The sequence below is a fragment of the Coregonus lavaretus genome, assembly GCF_964263955.1.
Source record: "Coregonus lavaretus genome assembly, chromosome: 13".
NCBI classification, from domain to species: Eukaryota; Metazoa; Chordata; class Actinopteri; order Salmoniformes; family Salmonidae; genus Coregonus; species Coregonus lavaretus.
This window is the reverse complement of record NC_140000.1, coordinates 46,617,107-46,639,642: the sequence shown is the minus strand read 5'-3', so window position 1 is coordinate 46,639,642 and position 22,536 is coordinate 46,617,107. Positions and strand designations below refer to the sequence as shown.

The window sequence follows — 22,536 nt, the reverse complement described above, 5'->3', positions numbered from 1 at the left end:
CACCATCTCCATCCTAGGCCCAGAGATAGTAAAAACAAAATGGCTGCCAATATACAATCTATTGAGGTACAATGGAAAAAGTATGGCATATTTTGCAGGTATACAATACAAAGTGTTGAGTTGTATAGTGTAGAATACAACAAGCCAGTTTGAATGGGTATTCTCTCCTGCTACGTGATGATGAGGTAGTGTCAGTGTTATCTCTGAGCTATTGGGCCGTGTCAGAGAAGACAAGCCGACGACTGACGCTGTTCATCACGTGGAAATTGTCAACAGCCCCGTGACAGGTCCTGATCCGTGCTCACGCGTTACATGTACCAAAGATTGTCTATTATACTGACAAGATAGTCAAGTGACCGCTCTAACAATGGTAATACATGTCCTCAAAGATGGAAGGCAGGTGGGAGGAGGCGAGATCAGGTGGGACCATTCTAGCCCATGAGAGGGCAGATACTTACGTGAAAGACAGGCAATAGAGATAGAAAGAGGACTCATCTTTGTATCTGTGCCATTATAGCATCTGTGACAGCATGGGCTGCGCCTTTGAGGCTATCTCCATTTTAAAGTAGTCCATTTTCTTCTTCTTCATTGGCTGACTGCTCCCAACTCATAGGAATCCCCACCCAGTTGACTACTTTAAAATGGTGGAAGACCTCAATGGCAATGTCCATGCTAAAACGGGTTTTATCCATGATGAGTCCTCTATCTATCTCTTTGACAACAGGCACAGCTTCGATATAAAGTTGCCGAAATGTCACATGTTCACTTATATCAGTGCATTCGTAACAAGCTAACCATTACGAAACTTATATTCAATCAAATAAACCTCACATAGCAAATAAGCAATTCAGTTTTTTGTTGACCTCAAATTCAACACTCTCTCATTGACCTCCATGCTAAAATTTCTCACATTGTGGGATTATTTTTGTGGACAGATTTTGGGCGGAGTAAAATCTCTCGCTTCGCCTCTTCCTCTCTACCTGTACTAAGGGTGTGGTGGAGGATGGGGAGTGGATGACATAAGGTTTGTTTGTGTGTATGTGTCGGGGTGGGAGAGGGAGGGGTGACGTGTCGCTTGTGGAGCCAGTCACTGTGTACCTCCCAGACACCCCTGGGGGGTTCCTCATGTCAGAGCTTCCCTAAATCAGACTTAGTCAAACACATTTACCTGTCACCCCAGATCAACTCACCCTGCATGGTTCGATGCCTCTCTACAAACACACACACACACACATGCACACGCACACATGCACATGCACATGCACACATGCACACACACACAGGTGTTCATTACAGTCTCCCACGTGTTAACGTGTGCATGCAATCTCACACTCACATGCAGGAGAGCATATACAGTACATCTCTCAAGGCATGCTGTTTTCAGGATGTGTGATCATTACATAATGGACTTGTTATCTATTTAAAATAAGTGTACAATAATATGATATATTTACCGATAGAGAAAGTGACAGCTAAATTTAAGCAGGGAAGTATTTATCATCCAATTCATATGACATGTAAATCATCCAGCCCGATAATGCTTAGCATATTTTCTGGTTACAGTTTTACATATGAATTCATGCATCACCTCCAGGGAACTGAATATCAGCTGACTCCAATCGAGTATCTACACAATCCTGGAGTTAGACTTCAACATTTTCATTGGAAAAGACACAGCAAAAGCCCCCAGAGAGTAGGTTCTCAGCTCTGAAAATGGTTCCAATCCACACACCACATTATCCTCCAATCAACTCTGCATTTGGAAATCGTTCAAGGAAATGTCCTTGGAACTGTGACGGCCCTCAGGCCCAGCCTGCATGGAAGCCATCAAAAAATGCAGTTTAACGGACATGTAAACACAAACAGACTTGACATGGAAAGCAGGCAGGAGGTGCAACCTAAGACAAACAAACTGATTTATTTTCAGAGGCTGTGTGACATCATAATAACAACCTCCAGCAGCGGGGCCGGTGTCTAAAAATAGGAAAGACGTCAAAGCGCTGGTACATATATGTCCATAAAGTGTGCAGCACATTCCTCAGATAACAGCAGATGGCTCACAGATTTGGGCCTCGCAGGGAGAGGAGGAACAGCCCACACAAGCTTCAAACAAGGCATCGCAGTCCCATAGGTGCGGAGGTTCACCGCAGAGAAAGCGAAGAGTGGAGACAGGGCTCCCAAATTGTCCTGTGTGGAGGCAAACAGGGGTTTAAGAGGGACCCTGGGTTTGGCTACACTGTAGCATTTTGTACATGAAGCAGTCCTTGACCCCTATCGGTGAGGTCCTGGTGGAAAAAGTTGGACTCCCTGAAACTGAGAGGCCAACAGCTGTTGTCTGAAGAAGACATCCGCTACTGAACGTGCTCTGTGTTTTTTAATTAGTCGTTAGGGCCTGGATGTAGCTATAGAGGCTTCCTGGTAACTGCATGAGCATTTCATAGCATGGAAATCATCACTTCATACAGTGAGGGAAAACAGTATTTGATCCCCTGCTGATTTTGTACGTTTGCCCACTGACAAAGACATGATCAGTCTATAATTTTAATGGTAGGTTTATTTGAACAATGAGAGAGAATAACAACAACAAAAATCCAGAAAACACATGTCAAAAATGTTATAAATTGATTTGCATTTTAATGAGGGAAATAAGTATTTGACCCCTCTGCAAAACATTACTTAGTACTTGGTGGCAAATCACAGAGGTCAGACGTTTCTGGTAGTTGGCCACCAGGTTTGCACACATCTCAGGAGGGATTTTGTCCCACTCCTCTTTGCAGATCTTCTCCAAGTCATTAAGGTTTCGAGCCTGACGTTTGGCAACTCGAACCTTAAGCTCCCTCCACAGATTTTCTATGGGATTAAGGTCTGTTGCCTTGCGCGTGTGTTTTGGGTCATTGTCATGCTGGAATACCCATCCACGACCCATTTTCAATGCCCTGGCTGAGGGAAGGAGGTTCTCACCCAAGATTTGACGGTACATGGCCCCGTCCATCGTCCCTTTGATGCGGTGAAGTTGTCCTGTCCCCTTAGCAGAAAAACACCCCCAAAGCATAATGTTTCCACCTCCATGTTTGACGGTGGGGATGGTGTTCTTTGGGTCATAGACAGCATTCCTCCTCCTCCAAACACGGCGAGTTGAGTTGATGCCAAAGAGCTCATTTTTGGTCTCATCTGACCACAACACTTTCACCCAGTTCTCATCTGAATCATTCAGATGTTCATTGGCAAACTTCAGACGGGCATGTATATGTGCTTTCTTGAGCAGGCGGACCTTGCGGGCGCTGCAGGATTTCAGTCCTTCACGGCGTAGTGTGTTACCAATTGTTTTCTTGGTGACTATGGTCCCAGCTGCCTTGAGATCATTGACAAGATCCTCCCATGTAGTTCTGGGCTGATTCCTCACCGTTCTCATGATCATTGCAACTCCACGAGGTGAGATCTTGCATGGAGCCCCAGGCCAAGGGAGATTGACAGTTATTTTGTGTTTCTTCCATTTGTGAATAATTGCACCATCTGTTGTCACCTTCTCACCGAGCTGCTTGGCGATGGTCTTGTAGCCCATTCCAGCCTTGTGTAGGTCTACAATCTTGTCCCTGACATCCTTGGAGAGCTCTTTGGTCTTGGCCATGGTGGAGAGTTTGGAATCTGATTGATTGATTGCTTTTGTGGACAGGTGTCTTTTATACAGGTAACAAGCTGAGATTAGGAGCACTCCCTTTAAGAGTGTGCTCCTAATCTCAGCTCGTTACCTATATAAAAGACACCTTGGAGCCAGAAATCTTTCTGATTGAGAGGGGGTCAAATACTTATTTCCCTCATTAAAATGAAAATAAATTTATAACATTTTTGACATGCGTTCTTCTGGATTTTTTTGTTGTTATTCTGTCTCTCACTGTTCAAATAAACCTACCATTAAAATTATAGACTGATCATGTCTTTGTCAGTGGGCAAACGTACAAAATCAGCAGGGGATCACATACTTTTTTTCCCTCACTGTACATCTTGCTGATATTTGTATTGTAGGCCTGGTTAACACATAAATGGTAGTTGATGAAATGCCTCATTTCACACTGTTCGTGTCTCTGTCTGGATATTGCGTTTTTCACTTAATTTCTGTTCCTGCTTTTCGTAGAAGGGGAACCAGCTACAGCTACCTTATATTTCTTGGCGCACTCCATGATCTTGTTTTTCTCTCAATCTTCAGTGGCCCCAAGACTGAACCACGCACATTAACAGGGGTGTCACACGGATGACAGTTTAATTAATGATGCCCTTCTCCAGAGCCTTCAGCAGACTGTAAATGGTCCGGAACGCTTCAGAATCCTACCTCGGCGCATCGTGTTGTCAACCATGGTCATGTCACATTCCATCAAATTGAACAGCCCTCTTCCTGTCTCTCTTTCACTCTCTCCTTCAAACAAGCCCTATCATGGAGAACCACGTATCTTTGACTGTGAGGAAGAGGAGGAGACAATTAGATTGCATTGATGGAACTAGCAGTTTTATACTGTTCAGGAATTTATTCTACTTTTCCAATATCTAATAGAGACAAATATAATCACTGCCCCATTGAATGACTACACATACTGTCCAATAAACCCATGGTCTCTGTGTGCCCCAGTCAGAATCTGATGGACATGAGGCTTACGTACTCAAGCCCTCTGTAGTCATCAATGTTGTGTGTGTATCTGATGTGCATGACGAGTTTCATAAAGCCTGCTGCTAGGCTTCTCTACTCTTTAAGAAGGAAAGAAAAAATGGAAAAGAAGAGAGACCACGACGACATCATTCATCCTGGCCTTTTAAGGAGTGCTCCTGTGGAGGCCTTGTGAGCGCTGTGCTGGCCCACTTTCCCAGCAGCAGCACACAGCGTAGCCCCATCCTCTCGTCTCCTGGGGAGCCAGGAGCACAGACACTGACTGTACTGAGACACAGACACACAGTGACGATATAAAGACATGCTATATGGTTACACAGAGACACTCCATCAGGCTGCTTATGTCAGGGGTGTACAACCCCAGTCCTAAAGGGCCTCAGTCCTGCTGGAGTTCTTTTTGGTTTGGGAACTATATTGTTGATGATGTCATTGATGTCATTGATTAGCTATGGTGAGGACAAAAAGGGCATACATTGTGGGCATCGTGGAACGGAGACACCTATCCTATAGACACACAGACATACACCTAACTATATACACAAAAACGCTGTACATTATGCAGAGGAACAGACAGTAAATCACAATGTGCATATGCATGAAGCCATACTACATAGACAGACACTAACAGAAAAACTCAAAGACCTCCATGTATTTATTCAATCAAAACACATCTCATTCAATAACTGATTTATAATGGTGGTCCATTATGTAACTGAGGTAGAGCAATTAAACTACCGCTATCACTGTATGACTGGCTAACTGGTGTTCTCTCTCTCTCTCTCTCTCTCTCTCTCTCTCTGTTTCATCAGCAAGGCCATGTTCAGAGTGTGGTAGTGGGGGAAAGAGCCTCCATGGTTCTGGCAGCAGTATTCATCATTGTATTTCCTCACAGGCCCAGCAGATGTTGTCCAGGCTGCAGCCACTGTCCCAGAGCCCATCAGATAGACAGAGACGGACTGGAGAGGGACTGTGCTGTGGTGGCCCTCCCTGCCCTGAGCCGAGCGCTGCTGATGTCAGCCAGACCCTGCATGGCCCCTACTCACCCTCCACCCTCTGCCTCTTGCATGAACCCTTACCAGACCCACAAAAGGAGGACAAAGGAGTGGGAGGGAGAGGGAGCGAGAGAGAGAGAGTGAGAGGAGAAGTGTATGTGTGAATGTTTGACAGAGAGAGAGTGTGTGTGTGTGTGTGTGTGTGTGTGTGTGTGTGTGTGTGTGTGTCTGTCTGTGTGCATGCATGCCGTACCTACATCTTTCTGTGTGTGTGTGTGAGAGTGAGAGTGAGAGTGAGAGTGAGAGTGAGAGTGAGAGAGAGAGAGAGAGAGAGAGAGAGAGAGAGAGAGAGAGAGAGAGAGAGAGAGAGAGAGAGAGAGAGAGAGAGAGAGAGAGAGAGAGAGAGAGAGAGAGAGAGAGAGAGAGAGAGAGAGAGAGAGGGGGGGGGGGGAAGTGAAAGGCTGAGAGAGAGGGAAAGAGGAAGAGAAAGAGAGTGAATGTGACAGAGAGACAGTGAGGGAATGACTAGTGCTTTGGCAAGTTTAGTTACTTTCCCATCATGCTTTGCTCTATTGCCAGGTCAACTCAATGTTCTCAAAGTACAGCTTTAGACAGAACCTTTGAATGATTCAGCCACTCTATAAACAATAACCCACTCTAAAATACATAATGACGCTTTACAAGAAAGTGGGATAAGGAAATGTAGTTTATGTGAACAGAACACATTGGATATCGCCTTAATGTCATGGCGGTTACATCTCCCTAGCTTTTAATTCAATATGACAGTAGGGGAGAGTGGGGTAAGTTACTTTTTTAAATACTTTTAACACAGGCCAGACCCTGTTGTTATCTCATATTCCAGAGATAATGCCTTGCATTACGCCTGGGAAGAAAACATTTACATTTGCTCAACAATAAAAATGTACTATCTTGAGTTCATATGCAAGACACGTTGCAAAATATTATGCATATTATGCATTAAACTGACAAAATGTAATCAGAATTTGTATGGGGTATGTTGGCTATTGGCTCAACTTACGCCAAGGCAAACATTTTGACCATATTAGCCCACACAGCTACAAGGATGCTCTTTCATGCTAGGTTTAGGACCTTATATTGAAGTTAAAGAGACCCCAACTGATGCATAGAACAATCTTCAAATTATCAACTTTGGTTTAGATACAAGCATCATGAAACCTCTAACACAATACATTTATTTGACTTGGTGAAAAACTGTTTTTTGAACATTACTTGCTTACCACTTTTTCCTTGTGGTTTCTTCCTTCACAGACTCCATGAAATGATGACTTCCTAAATATTTGGTCAAATTATAAATTTTGTGCATGGTTTCCCTAGAAACAAGTGTGTCTCAATTTACCTCTTTGGCTCAACTTACCCCACTCTCCCCTACATGCCTTTTCTCAAACATCTAGATGTTGATAAATGGTAGTTATACATTACCCTGTTAAATAACCATAAGATCCTCTTTTTGATTTTGGTCTTGGACACAATTTCCCTAAACCTACATTAGTAGGCTGTAAAGCCCATCCGATTCGCAGGCATTGAACAACAGTGGTGACATTAACCACACATTCTCTCTGTCTCTCTCTCTCTCTCTCTCTCTCTCTCTCTCTGCTGAAAAAGCAGTATGTGAAAGCAGTGTGTGTGAGTCTCTTCCTGGAACCTAATGCTCTGTCTAATGATGAGCAGGCATTGAACAACAGTGGTGACATTAACCACACATTCTCTCTGTCTCTCTGTCTCTCTCTCTCTCTCTCTCTCTCTCTCTCTCTCTCTCTCTCTCTCTCTCTCCCTCTCTCTCTCTCTCTCTCTCTCTCTCTCTGCTGAAAAAGCAGTGTGTGAAAGCAGTGTGTGTGAGTCTCTTCCTGGAACCTAATGCTCCGTCTAATGATGAGCATCAGGTCCTGTGTACAGGCCAGGGGACCAGAGGACAGCTGACTGCAAGGCCTGCCACTATGCAGCCAATGCCCGCTAAAATAGCCAAATTAATGGAAGAGGCTCAAGTCCAAATGAGGGTTTACTACCAGGACACATTTTACCGGCCTGAGCTGTCACACACAGCAGCAGACATCAATATTTACCGCTGCCATGGCACAACGGTAAGAGGTGGCGATGGAGTGGCAGCCATTTTGGTGGCCCTCCAGGGTAACTTTATGCTCCAGGGTAACTTTATTCAGCAGCCCACCTTGGGACTGGTGCTTCTAAGAAAGAGGCTGGAGGCCGCCCAACATGCTGTAAATAACTGTCACTCAGAGATGTGTTAGTCCCTGGGATGTTGTGTAACATGTGATAGCCTATCCGCATGTACACAACTGACACTGAGAAGCTCAAGCAATGTTTCTATGGACAAGCAGGAAAAGTGTTTAGATTATGTAGCAATATGATTCCAATTAAAAAATGTGGATGCATTCAGTAGCCTATAAGTAGCCTACTATTATGTCACATTGATGCACCCGTGCGTCACACAGTGACGTCATTTTGAATATTGAATAGCTCCCCATGTGTTTATGCTAAAGAATGACCGTTTCTTGTAACGGCTGAAGTTTGCACCTATTCCATAACGTGGGTTTGTGAAAGCGGCCTTTTTCTATGCATGAGAGGATCCAGACAAGAAAATCATCTACAAACTAATAAGTCACCACCATCGAAAAATGAGACTCACGAACACGACGGTTGTTTTACTCTACAACATCCACAAGCTTTACGTCAGTTGTCTGAACTCTCTATCGCGGACGTCCTCATTTCGAAGAGGTCTTTTCACACAACGAACTGTCCAGACCGATCCATTGGAGCTACAAAATAATATGTCACCAATATCGAAAGGGGAGACTCTCACAAACTTTCTAGATCTCTCAGGTATAGGACAGACACTGTCTGTTTTGCCATTTACAAATGTGTTATTCAATGCGTTCCTATGGGCAATAGCAGTAAAGGCCAAATTCAATGTTTTATCAAATACATTTTTTATTTAAAAATATTATACCAACAGGGGTCCTAAAATTCCAAATAAAATGGCTAAATGATACATTTTATGACCATCTTAAAACAATTCCATATATTAGCTTAGTAGATATTGCGATCTAAGGGCTTAGACATACAGGGGTTAAGGGCATTGGAGTAAAGTTTTAAGGCTAGGCATTATGGGAAAATATATAGTTTGGATAGCTGTGTGCGTCAACTAAACAAGTCAACATGCCCACAGCTAGCGGAGGGTGGCCTGGTCATGTCGCTGATACATCAACTGTCATTTTCCTATTTTGTCTGACTAATCGCAACCTAGCCTTGGATGGCCTGCCTTTACGCAGTGGAACAAGTCATTATGATGAAACTGGGAAAGTTGATGCATGTGAACTTTCTAAAGAGCAGGGTGTAGGGTGAAGAGTGGGGATGACAGGGCCTATTCATGGAGCCACAGACAGAGATATAAAAGGTAAAACCTGTGGCTCTAATCGTTATTTCCCTTGGCAGGCAGGCAGGCGCTGTATTCACTGCCCTCGCTGGGACGTCACTTTTCTTCTTCATAAGCAAGCCCTGAAGAGTGCTTCTCTGTCTCCATGGCAACCGTACTACTGTATTCCTCACAAAACTCCAAAGCACCCCTCCCCCCCGCCCCCAGGGCTTGGCAGCCCGCTCTCTCCCTCTGCTCAGGGAAACTTCAATTACCAGCAACACTTTTTCTACCTCGCCTCAGCCTATTATGGTCAAATGAGAGTATAACGTCGACCCGAAAAGCCCGCTCCTTTGCTGTAAATCTGTGAGCCATTGTCTCATGCTCGGGGTGCTGTGACAAGACAAGGTCAAGGGGTCGTGCCTCCAGGTGATGTGTTTCCATAAGGCTGTGGAGAGGGAATGCACTTATATGGTATGGTCTTTAATTATTGCCTGTTCTCTGTCTTTACTGGGTGACTGGCTACAGACTCTTCTCTCCCATAGTCCTGCACTTCTGTTCTGACACAGTACAGTAGAGACTTAGCTAACTGCTCATAATAATGGCCGGAACGGCGCAATTAATAATAATAATAATAATAATAATATGCCATTTAGCAGACGCTTTTATCCAAAGCGACTTACAGTCATTCGTGCATACATTTTTGTGTATGGGTGGTCCCGGGGATCGAACCCACTACCTTGGCGTTACAAGCGCCGTGCTCTACCAGCTGATCTACAGAGGACCACATTGGAATGGCATCAAACATCTGGAAACCATGTGTTTGATGGATTTGATACCATTCCACTGATTCCGCTCCGGTCATTACCACGAGCCCGTTCTCCCCAATTAAGGTGCCACCAACTTCCTGTGCTTCTAACCATGTGGGTTTTAGTTACCTAACTCCAACAATCTTTATGTATGAAAAATGCTATTCTTTATCCCGTTATGAAGCAGAGCTGAGGTATATTGTGATTGTGCAGGCCCCCGGTACCCTCCAAATCCTGTGCTTGAAATACCATACCCAAAGCAGTAATCGGAGAGCGTTTAACTTGAGATCGCAGAGTGGCCTGGACAATGTAAGGAGAACTTGACAGTTGTGAACACAAAGGCATTGTGTGCTTTAGTGGGCCGCTGAGCGAAGCAGGAAATCGAGGAAGATTCTGTGGCCTTACCGTGTTTCCTATGCAGACCGCGAGGGGGGCCCCAGCGACCCTCAACACGAACACACAGGTCTATCTGTCCTGCTTGATGTCCAGCCTGGGTCCTCTCCTCGCACAGCGCTTCCTCTGTCTGACAATGGGGTGTAGACATTGGCACGCTTACATGGTAGAGGAACATCCCTCCGAGTTATCTGTAGGCTGATTACTCTATGGGTTTGTCACGCATGAACCATGGCTGCACCCCAGATGGAAAGGGCACAGTGAGCAGCAGTGAGCAGTGTTCAGAATCAGACCTACCCCCTTAAAACATCTCACACACCAAATACAGTGTTGACTGTGAAACGGAGTCCTTCACATAATAACCCACAAGTCAAACACATACTGTACATCCTCATTCACTTTAACTGTCAGTTCTAAAACACAGAGTGCCTCTTTTCATTCCTCTCATCCAACTCCAACACACTGCATGAGAATAGCAGGCCCCTGGATTTAAAAGTGGACCGTATCCCAACTCAGAGCAAAAATGGCTGCCTATGGGCCCCCTTGGCCTGTGTGCCTAAATGGGAGGGCGGTGGTGGTGCTATGAATAGATTGGAGACTGGAGAGGGCATTGGCTGACTCAAAGCTGGTATGCCTGGCACAGCTATGCCAACCCTACAGGAAATGTACCCATCGAAATGTGTTGAAAATGCATTTATTGTAAGCAAAACAAATATGGTTTGAAATGCATTTTTAGTTTGCATGTTTTTCACAACATATATTTAAAATGTATTAACACATTGGAATGGCAAATGTAATTGATTCATCTTGTGTAAAACTTTCAGTAGGGTAGCCAAAGCCAGGTTGAAGAGGACCCTAAGTGGAGGTCAGTCTAGGGCCAGAGAAGTGAGGGGAACATCAGAGACCATCATTACACATCCACACTGCTCTGGATCGTTGAATCGGGAAAGTGGGACTTCTCCCTGACAATAAAAGAAGCCAGGTGCCTGTACACCCACGTCCGGCATTGTAAACACCACTCTCCCTGCTGTAAATGTCAGGCATAGGTAGGCGCTGCACAGCGCTCGCATGACTCATGCCACTGTATACAGACTCCCAAGATGCTATTTATCTTCAGCCCTCCCCTGCCCCGGCTATGGCCTGACCGCTTCCCTCCTTTAAGGGTAAGAGTATGACAAGACGCAGACTCTACTTTCCTCTCTTCTCTCTGGTTCCAGACAGACAGAGTTGTCATTCATATAGGCTGTTCCACTGCTCTGTGTATTGTAACCTTCCATTCTGTCTCATCATGTGCCCTGTTCTAATGAATACAACATCGTGGTAAACAAAGTGCCCAGGCCCAAGGTCACTGTGGCTGCTTTACACAGGCAGCCCAATTCTGATATTTTTTCCACTAATTGGTCTTTTGACCAATCACATCAGATATTTTCACATCTTTTACAGAGCTGATGTGATTGGTCAAAAGTCTATTGGGGATTTGTTTTTATTTATTGGGCTGCCTGTGTAAACGCAGCCTGTGAGTCTTCACACATTAAATGCTTCAGGTGTCAATAGCAGAAACACAGATGAACAAATCCTATAAAACCACTCTGACTGTTTATTTCCATTGACATGCTGCTCTGTCAACTGCAATGCCACGATAAATCATGAGAAAGCAAACAACCACAGACTCAACCAATACACTGCAGGTCAGACAGTCGGACGCTTAATGTCAAAGAGGCTCCCCACTTCCTCTATCCCACGTGAACAGCAGGACCATTCCCATCATCCCCAAGCCCAAAGTTCCTCAGCACCACTGAGCCATGTGGCTCTCTGTGGTCAGCACTGACCTTCAGGCCAAATCTGATGGACATTCAGCTGCTTGCAACAAATATGGTGGTAACACATCCGTTTGTGTAACTGCACTGAGTTTGCGATTTAGTGGTGTTTTTCTCTAATTATAAAAGTGCGATTTTAGAATGTCAAAGGTTGAATGGGCTAATTGGTTGATCATTTTCATCTTTGTCAATTGTCTGAACGTTGACTTCGCTGCTCAATTGTGTTTTTACCTTTATATTCCACCTGAGGATGCTGTTGAGCAGAGCTTTAGAACAGTGGATGAGGTGAACCATTTTATTGATTGAGAGACTTGACGTTATCGGTGCATTTGAAAGATAGACACTGATACGACCATGGTTCAAAAAGCTTTACACTGTTCTATAACCCATCAAGCTACTGCTACACATGGAATATGGCAACTCGACAACACGTTTCATCTTTCTCTTTGTTTATTTTTGACTTGTGCGTCAACGTTTAGTGTGCCTCATCTGGATTGCTCAGATTCCACAGAATGCCCTGGATCAGATCAACATGGCATGTGCGTCAACGTCCCAAATAAATAGATGTTGTGGTGGCTGTATTTCATTACACACACTAACATCTCTGTTCAATGACTAAGAGTAATTTCCTTATGCAACATTACTCCTTCAGGTCTCCTTTCTGAGCTTTTCTCACTGCTACTAGGCAGCAGTGTGTGTTTATGTTAATGTGTGTGGGGGCGGGGGTCTACCTAGTTGAAAAGGGCTACCTCCTAATTCTATGAAAATAAAGTATTTAAAAAAGTGATTAAGACATAATCTGGTGGCCAGGCAAAGGGAGATGTATGATAATGTATCTCAATGAAGCATTGATGCAGGACATTGGATAAGGACTCACTCTACATGCCTCTATCTGAGACACTCGACTGCCGTTCATCAACTCAGTTTTGGAAGCAGCTCATTTCCCCTGATCTCTGTGGAGTTCTGACCTGATTTCTCCCACAATGAATTGGACTGCTCTCTTTGCTTTGTCATCAAATGGGTTACGGGGAACTAGAGACAGACAAACTGAAAAAAAAGAAACATTACAGTAGGCTACTACAATGTCTGCACAATGTTGAAACTTGACGTGTACGTATAAGCGACCGCAGCAGTACTTTCAGCAATAGACACACTTTCTGTCTATGATGACCACTCTTCCAGAATCCAAATTGCAAGCCCAATTGCCACCATCATTGCATGCCCTCCTGTAACTGGAGCAATACAAATAAATGATGCTCAACATGCACATGGACAAATCAGCAATTGCCTGAAAATAATGTTGTTGTTTTTTATTGGAAAAATGAATGCATCCCATAGAAGAGAGAAGTTGAGGCCATTTTTGTGAGAAAGAGAAAGGCAAATGAGATTAACGCTAAAAGCGGCAGCGTATTTTTTGCTTAAAAGCACCAACGGGGGTCGTTTTTGAGAGACAATGTCTGCCAAGCAGTAACACTATTTATTTTATTAACCTTTTGTAACACAAGTAAATGGTTTAAATTCACCAAAATAAGTATATATTTTAAAAATGTCACACATTTATAGTCAAATGTAATGTTTCTAAATAAACGTTTTTGTATGTTTTTCATGTTTTGAACAGATATTTGGATCAATTTCATCCATAGACAATTGTTAAGAACATTTGTCTGTTATTCATTCAAAGTGTTGTGTTTCTGTGATACTCATAGCTAACCTGACATACTGGTACCACCTAAGATGGCCCATGACATGTCATTTCTTTTGTAGTTTGCACTTGAAAGCAACATTTGTTTGATGCAATGCATACAACATAGGCTCAACAGCGAAAGCTGTAGTAAAACATAGTGTTTCTAATACATAGTTTTAACAGGGTATTACATTATGATGACAGAGGGTTCAATAAATATTTATTAAAATATGTATTTTATAAGTTATAATTAGACTGACTACCAGCACCATACACTTATTGAAGGCTTAATTAAAAAAATATATAGTCTTCAACATTTTATTTACAGACACTTGTTTTCAGACACTTGTTTTCTATCCTACTTCCTGTCTCTTGTTTACTTATAGTTGTCCCTCTTTCTTCATTGAACATTGCTCATCCATCCAGCGGAAAACAATGAATAAAATAAAATAAAAATAAAATGATACTCAGAGCTAACCTGACATACCGGTACCACCTAAGATGGCCACCGAAATGGGCGATATAGGCAATAAGGGTGACTCGATATTAATATATTTTCAGGGTACATACATCTACCACTGAGCCACATATGGTGCTTTATCACAAGGTTTACTATTGAGTCCTCATTTTCAGATTAGCTGTGCACCACTAGTATGCAAAAGAGAGATTCTATTTAATTCCTCAGTTTTAACCCAGAAATCATGGTAAACATTTTTTTGTTGTTGTTGGTAACTAGTTGATTGACAAAGTCCTACCATTTCAGAAGGATAAAAAAAAGGGTTTCGAAATTGACGTTTGACTATTGATGGCTGCTGGCGCTTTAAGGGTTAAGTGGTGATACCGCCTGTTAAAGACAACCCCCTAAACTGCCTGAATGAAAAAGATTAAACCTGATAAAACCATACATATTAGGCCTATGTAGATAAAACCATACACTCAGACTTACAATCAGATGTGTTCTTTAAATTCATTCTTCTGTACCAAAATGGGTGAAAGTTGGAAAATCAACATGACGGTGTGGACACTCCATATATTTGTGTTTATATATCAGTATCATTGGGAAGACCACGAGATTATATGCATTTCGCACAAATTATCAGATCAATTGATTGGGGTCCTGCAATTTGTTGAGATCTGAAACTAATCAGGTCTCTGCATATGCAGAAGTAGTGTGCAACATAGGGCGTCAGGTAACCTATTAGAGCCATGGGCCAGTAACTGAAAAGTGACTAGTTAAAATCCCCGAGCCAACTAGGTGGGGGGGGGGAAATCTGCCGATGTACCCTAGTGCAAGGCACTTAACTTTAATTGCTCCAGGGTCGCCGTTGATAATGGCAGTGACCAAGACCCGGCGGCAGAATGAGTCAGTTGGACGGGCCTTTGATTTCCATAGGGGGGCACGTTTTTTCACAGGATCCCCAATATATTTTTTTACGGCTGTAATAGTAAAGACCATAGGCAGCTCGTGAGTTTCAAATTTGGGGAAGCTTACAAGTTACCCTACCATTTTTACCGATCTGCGTGCCAGTAATGATTATTTTTATATGCGAATTGTCTTGGAACGGTTTCATTTCAATAATAACGTTTTCGTTTCTCAAAATCATTGTCACGTAGTTAATCATAAACATCTGAAGTAAAATGATAAAAATCTAAAAGTTAAAATTAAACTATGTCGAGAGCACTAAACTCTGCCATATGGACACACTGATCCACTATGATCCATTGAAAAGCTAAAGAAATGAGAGTAGAACTCAGAGATGCAGCAGTAGGCCTCAACTAAGTAAAAATACATAGGCCTAAAGCCGATAAATAAAAACAGTAGACAATATCCTGATGAAAATTCCGGTTCTTTCAATCACATTAATCTATCTACTCCGCCTGTCTGATTGCGGTTCTATTGCTAATGAAGTACAACATTGTATCAAATCATCACTCGGTCCGGCCTGAAGCTGTCGCTAGCGAATTTGCAACATTGTATCAACTAGCCTATTCTGGACCCTCAGATTTTCCTGCGCCAGTGAGCTCGGGACAGAAATCTGTTTTTTATGACTTTACACTGGATATATGGGATCATCAGATCATGATATTATGCTCTTTCACACGGCTTGGTGATTATCGAGGCCGGGAGTGTTGGAAAGATTTTTCAAATACTGAGGAACTATAATTCGCAATGGATGTTAAAAAACAGACTTCGTTGACGTGTGAGGCGAAGAAAAAAATGATTAGTGTACGTTAAGACAATCAGAAATCAGACATTGCCAATTGGGCACTTTCCTACATATGCATGCATTCTGGAGAGAGACGCGCCATATATTCGCCACACCCCATCTCCTTATTAATGCAACATTTTAAATGATACTCAAGACGTTATCTTCACACATATTTTTGACGCTTTTCACTGACAGCCGCAACTCAATCAGCGAGACCTATTGCCACGCGCACTACCCAAATCACGGGCTTCTCAAACACACAGCATTTAAAAAAAAAAGAAGCTAATGATCCTCTGTGGCTAAGTCATGGTGAAGTATTTTGAATGATTTTATTTAGACAGGAGTAATTATATAATTTTGGCGAAACATCAATTTACTTTAGGGCAATCCAGCATCCTAACAGTGCACCCGCCAACTTTTCTTTTCAAATCGCAAGAGGCTGAAACCATAGGTCTGTCTATAATGACGAGATGCTCATGTCTCGGCCCTAACAATAGGAGACTTTGTCCCAAAGCCTGGAATTAAGGCGACAAACTTATTTTTTTATTTGATATTTTTATTTAACCTTTATTTAACTAGACGTCAGTTAAGAACAAATTCATATTTACAATGATGGCCTACCAAAAGGCAAAAGGCCTCCTACGGAGACGGGAGCTATATATATATAGCCTAGGACAAAACACACATCACGACAAGAGAGACACCACAACAGACACCACAACACTACATAAAGAGAGACCTAAGACATTTACATTTTAGTCATTTAGCAGACGCTCTTATCCAGAGCGACTTACAGGAGCAATTAGGGTTAAGTGCCTTGCTCAAGGGCACATCGACAGATTTTTCACCTAGTCGGCTTGGGGATTAGAACCAGCGACCTTTCGGTTACTGGCACAACGCTCTTAACCACTAAGCTACCTGCCGACAACAGCATTGCATGGCAGCAACACATGACAACACAGCATGGTAGCGCCACAACATGACAACATGGTAGTAACACAATATGGCAGCAGCACAACATGGTAGCAGCACAAAACATGGTACAAACATTATTGGGCACAGACAACAGCACAAAGGGCAAGAAGGTAGAGGCAACAAACATCACGCGAAGCAGCCACAACTGTCAGTAAGAATGTCCATGATTGAGTCTTTGAATGAAGAGACGGAGATAAAACTGTCCAGTTTGAGTGTCCACCCTCCAAATGTAGCCCATGTCTCTGATGATGTCTGAACAGAAATAGTATGACATGCCATACTCTTTTGGTCCAGACAGCATTAGATACATGGTCTACACATACTGAGACAGAGGGGCGCTGTTTCGCTAGTTCAGATGCTTCAACTGAGATTGATGCATGTTTCTGTTGGCCCGCGTCTCGGTCAAATAAATTATACATATTTCAATATTTTATTTGGACGGGCAACGAGGTACGGTAGGGCGAGCCAGCCCCCGTAAGGCTCGCCCATAACACCGGCCCTTCCGTGACCCCACTCTCTGAGGGTGTCTCTGGGAGAGTTGGGATATGTAACAACAAAAAACACATTTCCAATTCACACATGCATATAATACACACTTGTAGCCGACATGTGTGAAATAGGACAAGTATAACCACCCACCAAATTATTATTAATTACATTGTGGAAACTCCATCAATATGAATTAACAATCTAATAATCTGCGCAGCACAACTGCAATATAGGCGGACGGGAACAGAGCCAATCACAAGCGTTATGAAACACTTAAGCAGAGGGCGTTTAGGATCTATCATAATGGTACAAATGCCTGAACAGGTTCCAGCGTCAACTTGTGTATTCCTCTGGACAATAAACTGGTAAACATATGGTTTTATTTACAATATAGAATGTATAGCCTGTATTTGAATTAATGAAGTTGATTCAGGTGGTCTCTGTCCCATGTGCTGAAAGACACATTCAGTTGTTACAGCGGCATAGACCTTTTACGAACTCGATAATTATAGCGCTATAGTGACTTGCTACCGGCGGTAATAGAGGGTGCATTGGTTATGACTTTAATTACACATTCTCCACCACCCTGTAACACGGTAACATGTTTAGTACATCGTGTTCCCACACCAACACTACTCAGATATCTACTGGCCAAATATACTTTCCTTTACTGATGTTGCCCTCAATAGACCAGTTCAACATTCAGTTTGATTTTTAAAGTCTTTGCGGTGAGGAAAGCAATGCTTGTTTGTTTATGTGATCATCCTAAATAAAATGTACCTTATTGTTTATTAATGAGCTCATTTAGAGCAATGGAAAACAGACTATGTACTGAAAACATAGAACAGTAGTATAGTACTAACTGGTACACATTACTGACAAAGGACGTAGTGGTCTTGTGTGATGTAACTCTGCTCAGTGTGTGTGTTTGTCTTATACAGGTCATCTGTACTTTAGTGCCTTGGCAACAATGCTCCGTGCCACCACTGCCTTCCTGTGCGCCTATTGCCAGAAGATGAGGGTCTTAACCCCTCCTACAGGCTTCTCCACCTCTACCCTCGCCAACAAGCGGCCAGAGAACCAGAAAACTGTGGACTCCCTTTATGACCTGTCGGTGGACATCCGTAAGGTGCGTAAGTTCAAGGGATGGGTGCTGTCAGAGAACGCTGTGTACGTGTACGAGACGGCGGACCTGCTGCGGGACATGGGCGCTGACACTGCTTCCATTGCCCGTGTTCTGGAGACCCACCCCGAGGCCATCCTGTGTCGGCCCGAGGACGTGGCAGCTCAGCGTGACCTCTGGTCCTCCGTATGCCCCAACCGGCGTGAGCTGGTGGGCATCATTGAGAAGTTCCCTGCCTCCTTCTTCACGCTCACGCACCACACCAACCAGCGTGACAACATCCGCTACCTCCAGAGCCTGCACCTCAGCAAGCGCATCATCGGAAAACTGATGGCCAGCGCCCCCCAGAGCTTCAGCCAGCCCTTGGAGAGCAACCAGGAGGTCATCCACACACTGCGAGAGACCTACCTGGACCTGGGCGGGGACGAGGGAAACCTGCGCTTATGGCTCCAGAAGCTGCTCAGCCAGAACCCCTACATCTTGATGCGGCCGGCCATGGCGTGGAGGGACAGTCTGGGCTTCCTGAGGGAGAAAGGCTTCACCACAGAGGAGCTTCTGGTCCTGGTCTCCAGCCTCAGGGCCTCCATCGCAGAGCTGCAGCCTGAGGCCATGCAACAGGCTCTGGACTACACCCAAGGGGTGCTCATGTGCTCTGAGGACGAGCTCCGGGAGATAGTCATCCGCTGCCCCGCTGTATTGTACTACTCGGTGCCCACCCTGGTGGGCCGGTTCAAAGGGCTGCTGGACGTGGGGGTGAGCATGGACCAAGTGAGGGAGATGCCCAATGTGCTGGAGCTCACCACGCAGATTGTGCTCTACCGCATCCAGAAACTGGCCTCCTATGGCTATGATGTGCGCGGTGGCAGCCTGGACGTTATCGTCGGCACCAAGAAGGACTTTGAGATGACCTATGGCAAACTGCAGCTAAGGCAGCAACGACCACTCTTCAACCCTGTTGCCCCCCTCAGGACCGCAGAGGAGTGAATGTTAACGGACCACATCTTAATGTTTTAAGGGGATGGGATGAATGCTGCACAGTTGCAGAACAAGCTATGGGTGTTTTACTGTAGCTATTGATTGGAGATTGAGGTTTTATGATGTCTCTGTTGCCATGAGCTATACATTTCTCCAATGACTCAGTGTATTGTGTATAATGTGTTTGCTATGGAGATCTGTCTCCAGAAATAGGTGGATCAGCCAATCATTGTCAGGGAATCGCTGTGTTTGTTTCAATTAGCCTGAGTCACCTATCAATAGCCACTGTTCTATACTCTATAGCATGAGACGAGAAATAATCATGTGCAAGGTTTCACATTTGTATCCATTGATGAAATGGTATCCCTTGCACCTTATGGTTTAAATGTGTATGAACTCTACTGATAGCATTATGGAGACAGTGTGAAAGATCCAAGTGTTTCACACAGTTATGCTAAATACTAAATGGAATCATTGTAAATAAAAATGTAAATACAGGTGCTGTGTGATATTATTACGTTTAAGCTAACTTGCACACATTTTGGTGTAGTTCCTTGTAGGCTGGATTGGAAACACGGCGAGTTGAGTTGATGCCAAAGAGCTTGATTTTGGTCTCATCTGACCACAACACTTTCACCCAGTTCTCCTCTGAATCATTCAGATGTTCATTGGCAAACTTCAGACGGCCCTGTATATGTGCTTTCTTGAGCAGGGGGACCTTGCGGGCGCTGCAGGATTTCAGTCCTTCACGGCGTAGTGTGTTACCAATTATTTTCTTGGTGACTATGGTCCCAGCTGCCTTGAGATAATTGACAAGATCCTCCCGTGTAGTTCTGGGCTGATTCCTCACCGTTCTCATGATCATTACAACTCCACGAGGTGAGATCTTGCATGGAGCCCCAGGCCAAGGGAGATTGACAGTTCTTTTGTGTTTCTTCCATTTGCGAATAATCGCACCAACTGTTGTCACCTTCTCACCAAGCTGCTTGGCGATGGTCTTGTAGCCCATTTTAGCCTTGTGTAGGTCTACAATCTTGTCCCTGACATCCTTGGAGAGCTCTTTGGTCTTGGCAATGGTGAAGAGTTTGGAATCTGATTGATTGATTGCTTCTGTGGACAGGTGTCTTTTATACAGGTAACAAACTGAGATTAGGAGCACTCCCTTTAAGAGTGTGCTCCTAAGCTCAGCTCATTACCTGTATAAAAGACACCTGGGAGCCAGAAATCTTTCTGATTGAGAGGGGCTCAAATACTTATTTCCCTCATTAAAATGCAAATCAATTTATAACATTTTTTACATGTGTTTTTCTGGATTTTTGTTGTTGTTATTCTGTCTCTCACTGTTCAAATAAACCTACCATTAAAATTATAGACTGATCATTTCTTTGTCAGTGGGCAAACGTACAAAATCAGCAGGGGATCAAATACTTTTTTCCCTCACTGTAATTCAATGTATGACAATTCCAGTGGGTCAGAAGTTTACATACACTACGTTGACTGTGCCTTTAAACAGCTTGGAAAATTCCAGAAAATGATGTCATGGCTTTAGAAGCTTCTGATAGGCTTTTGAGTCAATTGGAGGTGTACCTGTGGATGTATTTCAAGGCCTACCTTCAAACTCAGTGTCTCTTTGCTTGACATCATGGGAATATCAAAAGAAATCAGTCAAGACTTCAGAAGAAAATGTGTAGACCTCCACAAGTCTGGTTCATCCTTGGGAGCAATTTCCAAATGCCTGAAGGTACCAGGTTCATCTGTACAAACAATAGTACGCAAAAAAAGACTTGCTGGCACGAAAATAGGCATGAATGATCAGTTCCCGAGGGAGATTGTAGAAAGGCGCAAAGTTCTGTATGCAATCTTCAAGGAAAACAGATTAAAAGGGAAACGTGGTGCACTCGTGGTGGATAAACTATATATTGACAACCAAATGTTCAGAGACACAAAGACTACTCCATGGCTATTCTAAAAGTTGTAATAGAGGAGTCGAATATTGGAGCACCCGTTACTAGCAGTGATAGGGATTGTAATATTAAATAACATTTATAGTAAGTATAGTATTTTATAAAAGGATAAAACGACATAACAAGCAGAATAATACATCTTTAAATACAAATAATTAGAACATGGCTTTTTTGGCGGGAGGTTGTTGTTTTGGCGGATGGTTGTTGTGGTTGGTCCTGTGTTCTCTCTGGCGTCCTTTCCCCCTTGCGGCAGATGTGGATGCGGGTGCGTTTGCACGCTCGGCCCATTTCTTCCGCAGTCAACCATGTGGTGTGCATTTTTGTGTTTGAAAAGGTGCGGCGTTAAGTGAGTGAGAGGGGAAATGGTTGCATATCCCAGAGCCGACCGGGGGTCTATGAGCAGGGGTAGTGAGAGAGAGCTTTCAATTTTGTGTAGATGAGGGATATACATTTTAAAATATAGTATACATCTAATCTAATTTTTTATTGTCCTATCATGATGGAAAGATCCCTAACCCTATAACCTGGACACCCACCTGAGCGACCCATACACCAAAGAGAAGTTCCCATCTCTTTTATGGACCTGCTGTGAGTATGCAGCCTAAACAGAGAAATAAATGCGGTCAGAGACCTACTTGAGCAGCACCGCCCCCTCAAGATTCTGAGCCTGCCTGGCAGGGTTGGTCCTACAAAGCCAGAGCCCCCTGATGGGAGAGCATAATATACAAGGAAATTCTCAAAGCTGCTAATGAGAACCTTGACGACCTTTTACCTAGCCGGTGGGGATTCCGGTGGGGTACGCCCACCCAGGTAGTGGCAGTGCTGGCAACACTGGCTGCAGTAACCCATGGGGAGGGGGTCACACTCGGACAATCAGAGAGGGGGTTTATCATTGTGGCCCAGGTGGCACAAAATAATCAAAGGTCTGACCGCACGGAGATGCTTGGGAAAATGGTTACAACAGGGGATCAGAGTGTTTGTGTCTCAGGTGAAGAGGGTGGATCTGATCTCCATCACCTAGGACTTGACATAGATTAAG

General features: G+C 43.8%; 1 protein-coding gene across 1 annotated transcript; it reads left to right on the top strand.

Moving 5' to 3' along the window:
- The first annotated feature begins 17,727 nt into the window (after positions 1-17,727).
- On the top strand, positions 17,728-20,895 carry LOC311139496 (transcription termination factor 2, mitochondrial-like). Its single transcript, XM_084174377.1, has 2 exons — positions 17,728-17,800; positions 18,377-20,895. The coding sequence occupies exon 2, from the start codon at positions 18,406-18,408 to the stop codon at positions 19,540-19,542; it is 1,137 nt and encodes a 378-aa protein (XP_084030503.1). The 5' UTR covers positions 17,728-17,800; positions 18,377-18,405; the 3' UTR covers positions 19,543-20,895.
- The last annotated feature ends 1,641 nt before the right edge of the window (positions 20,896-22,536 follow it).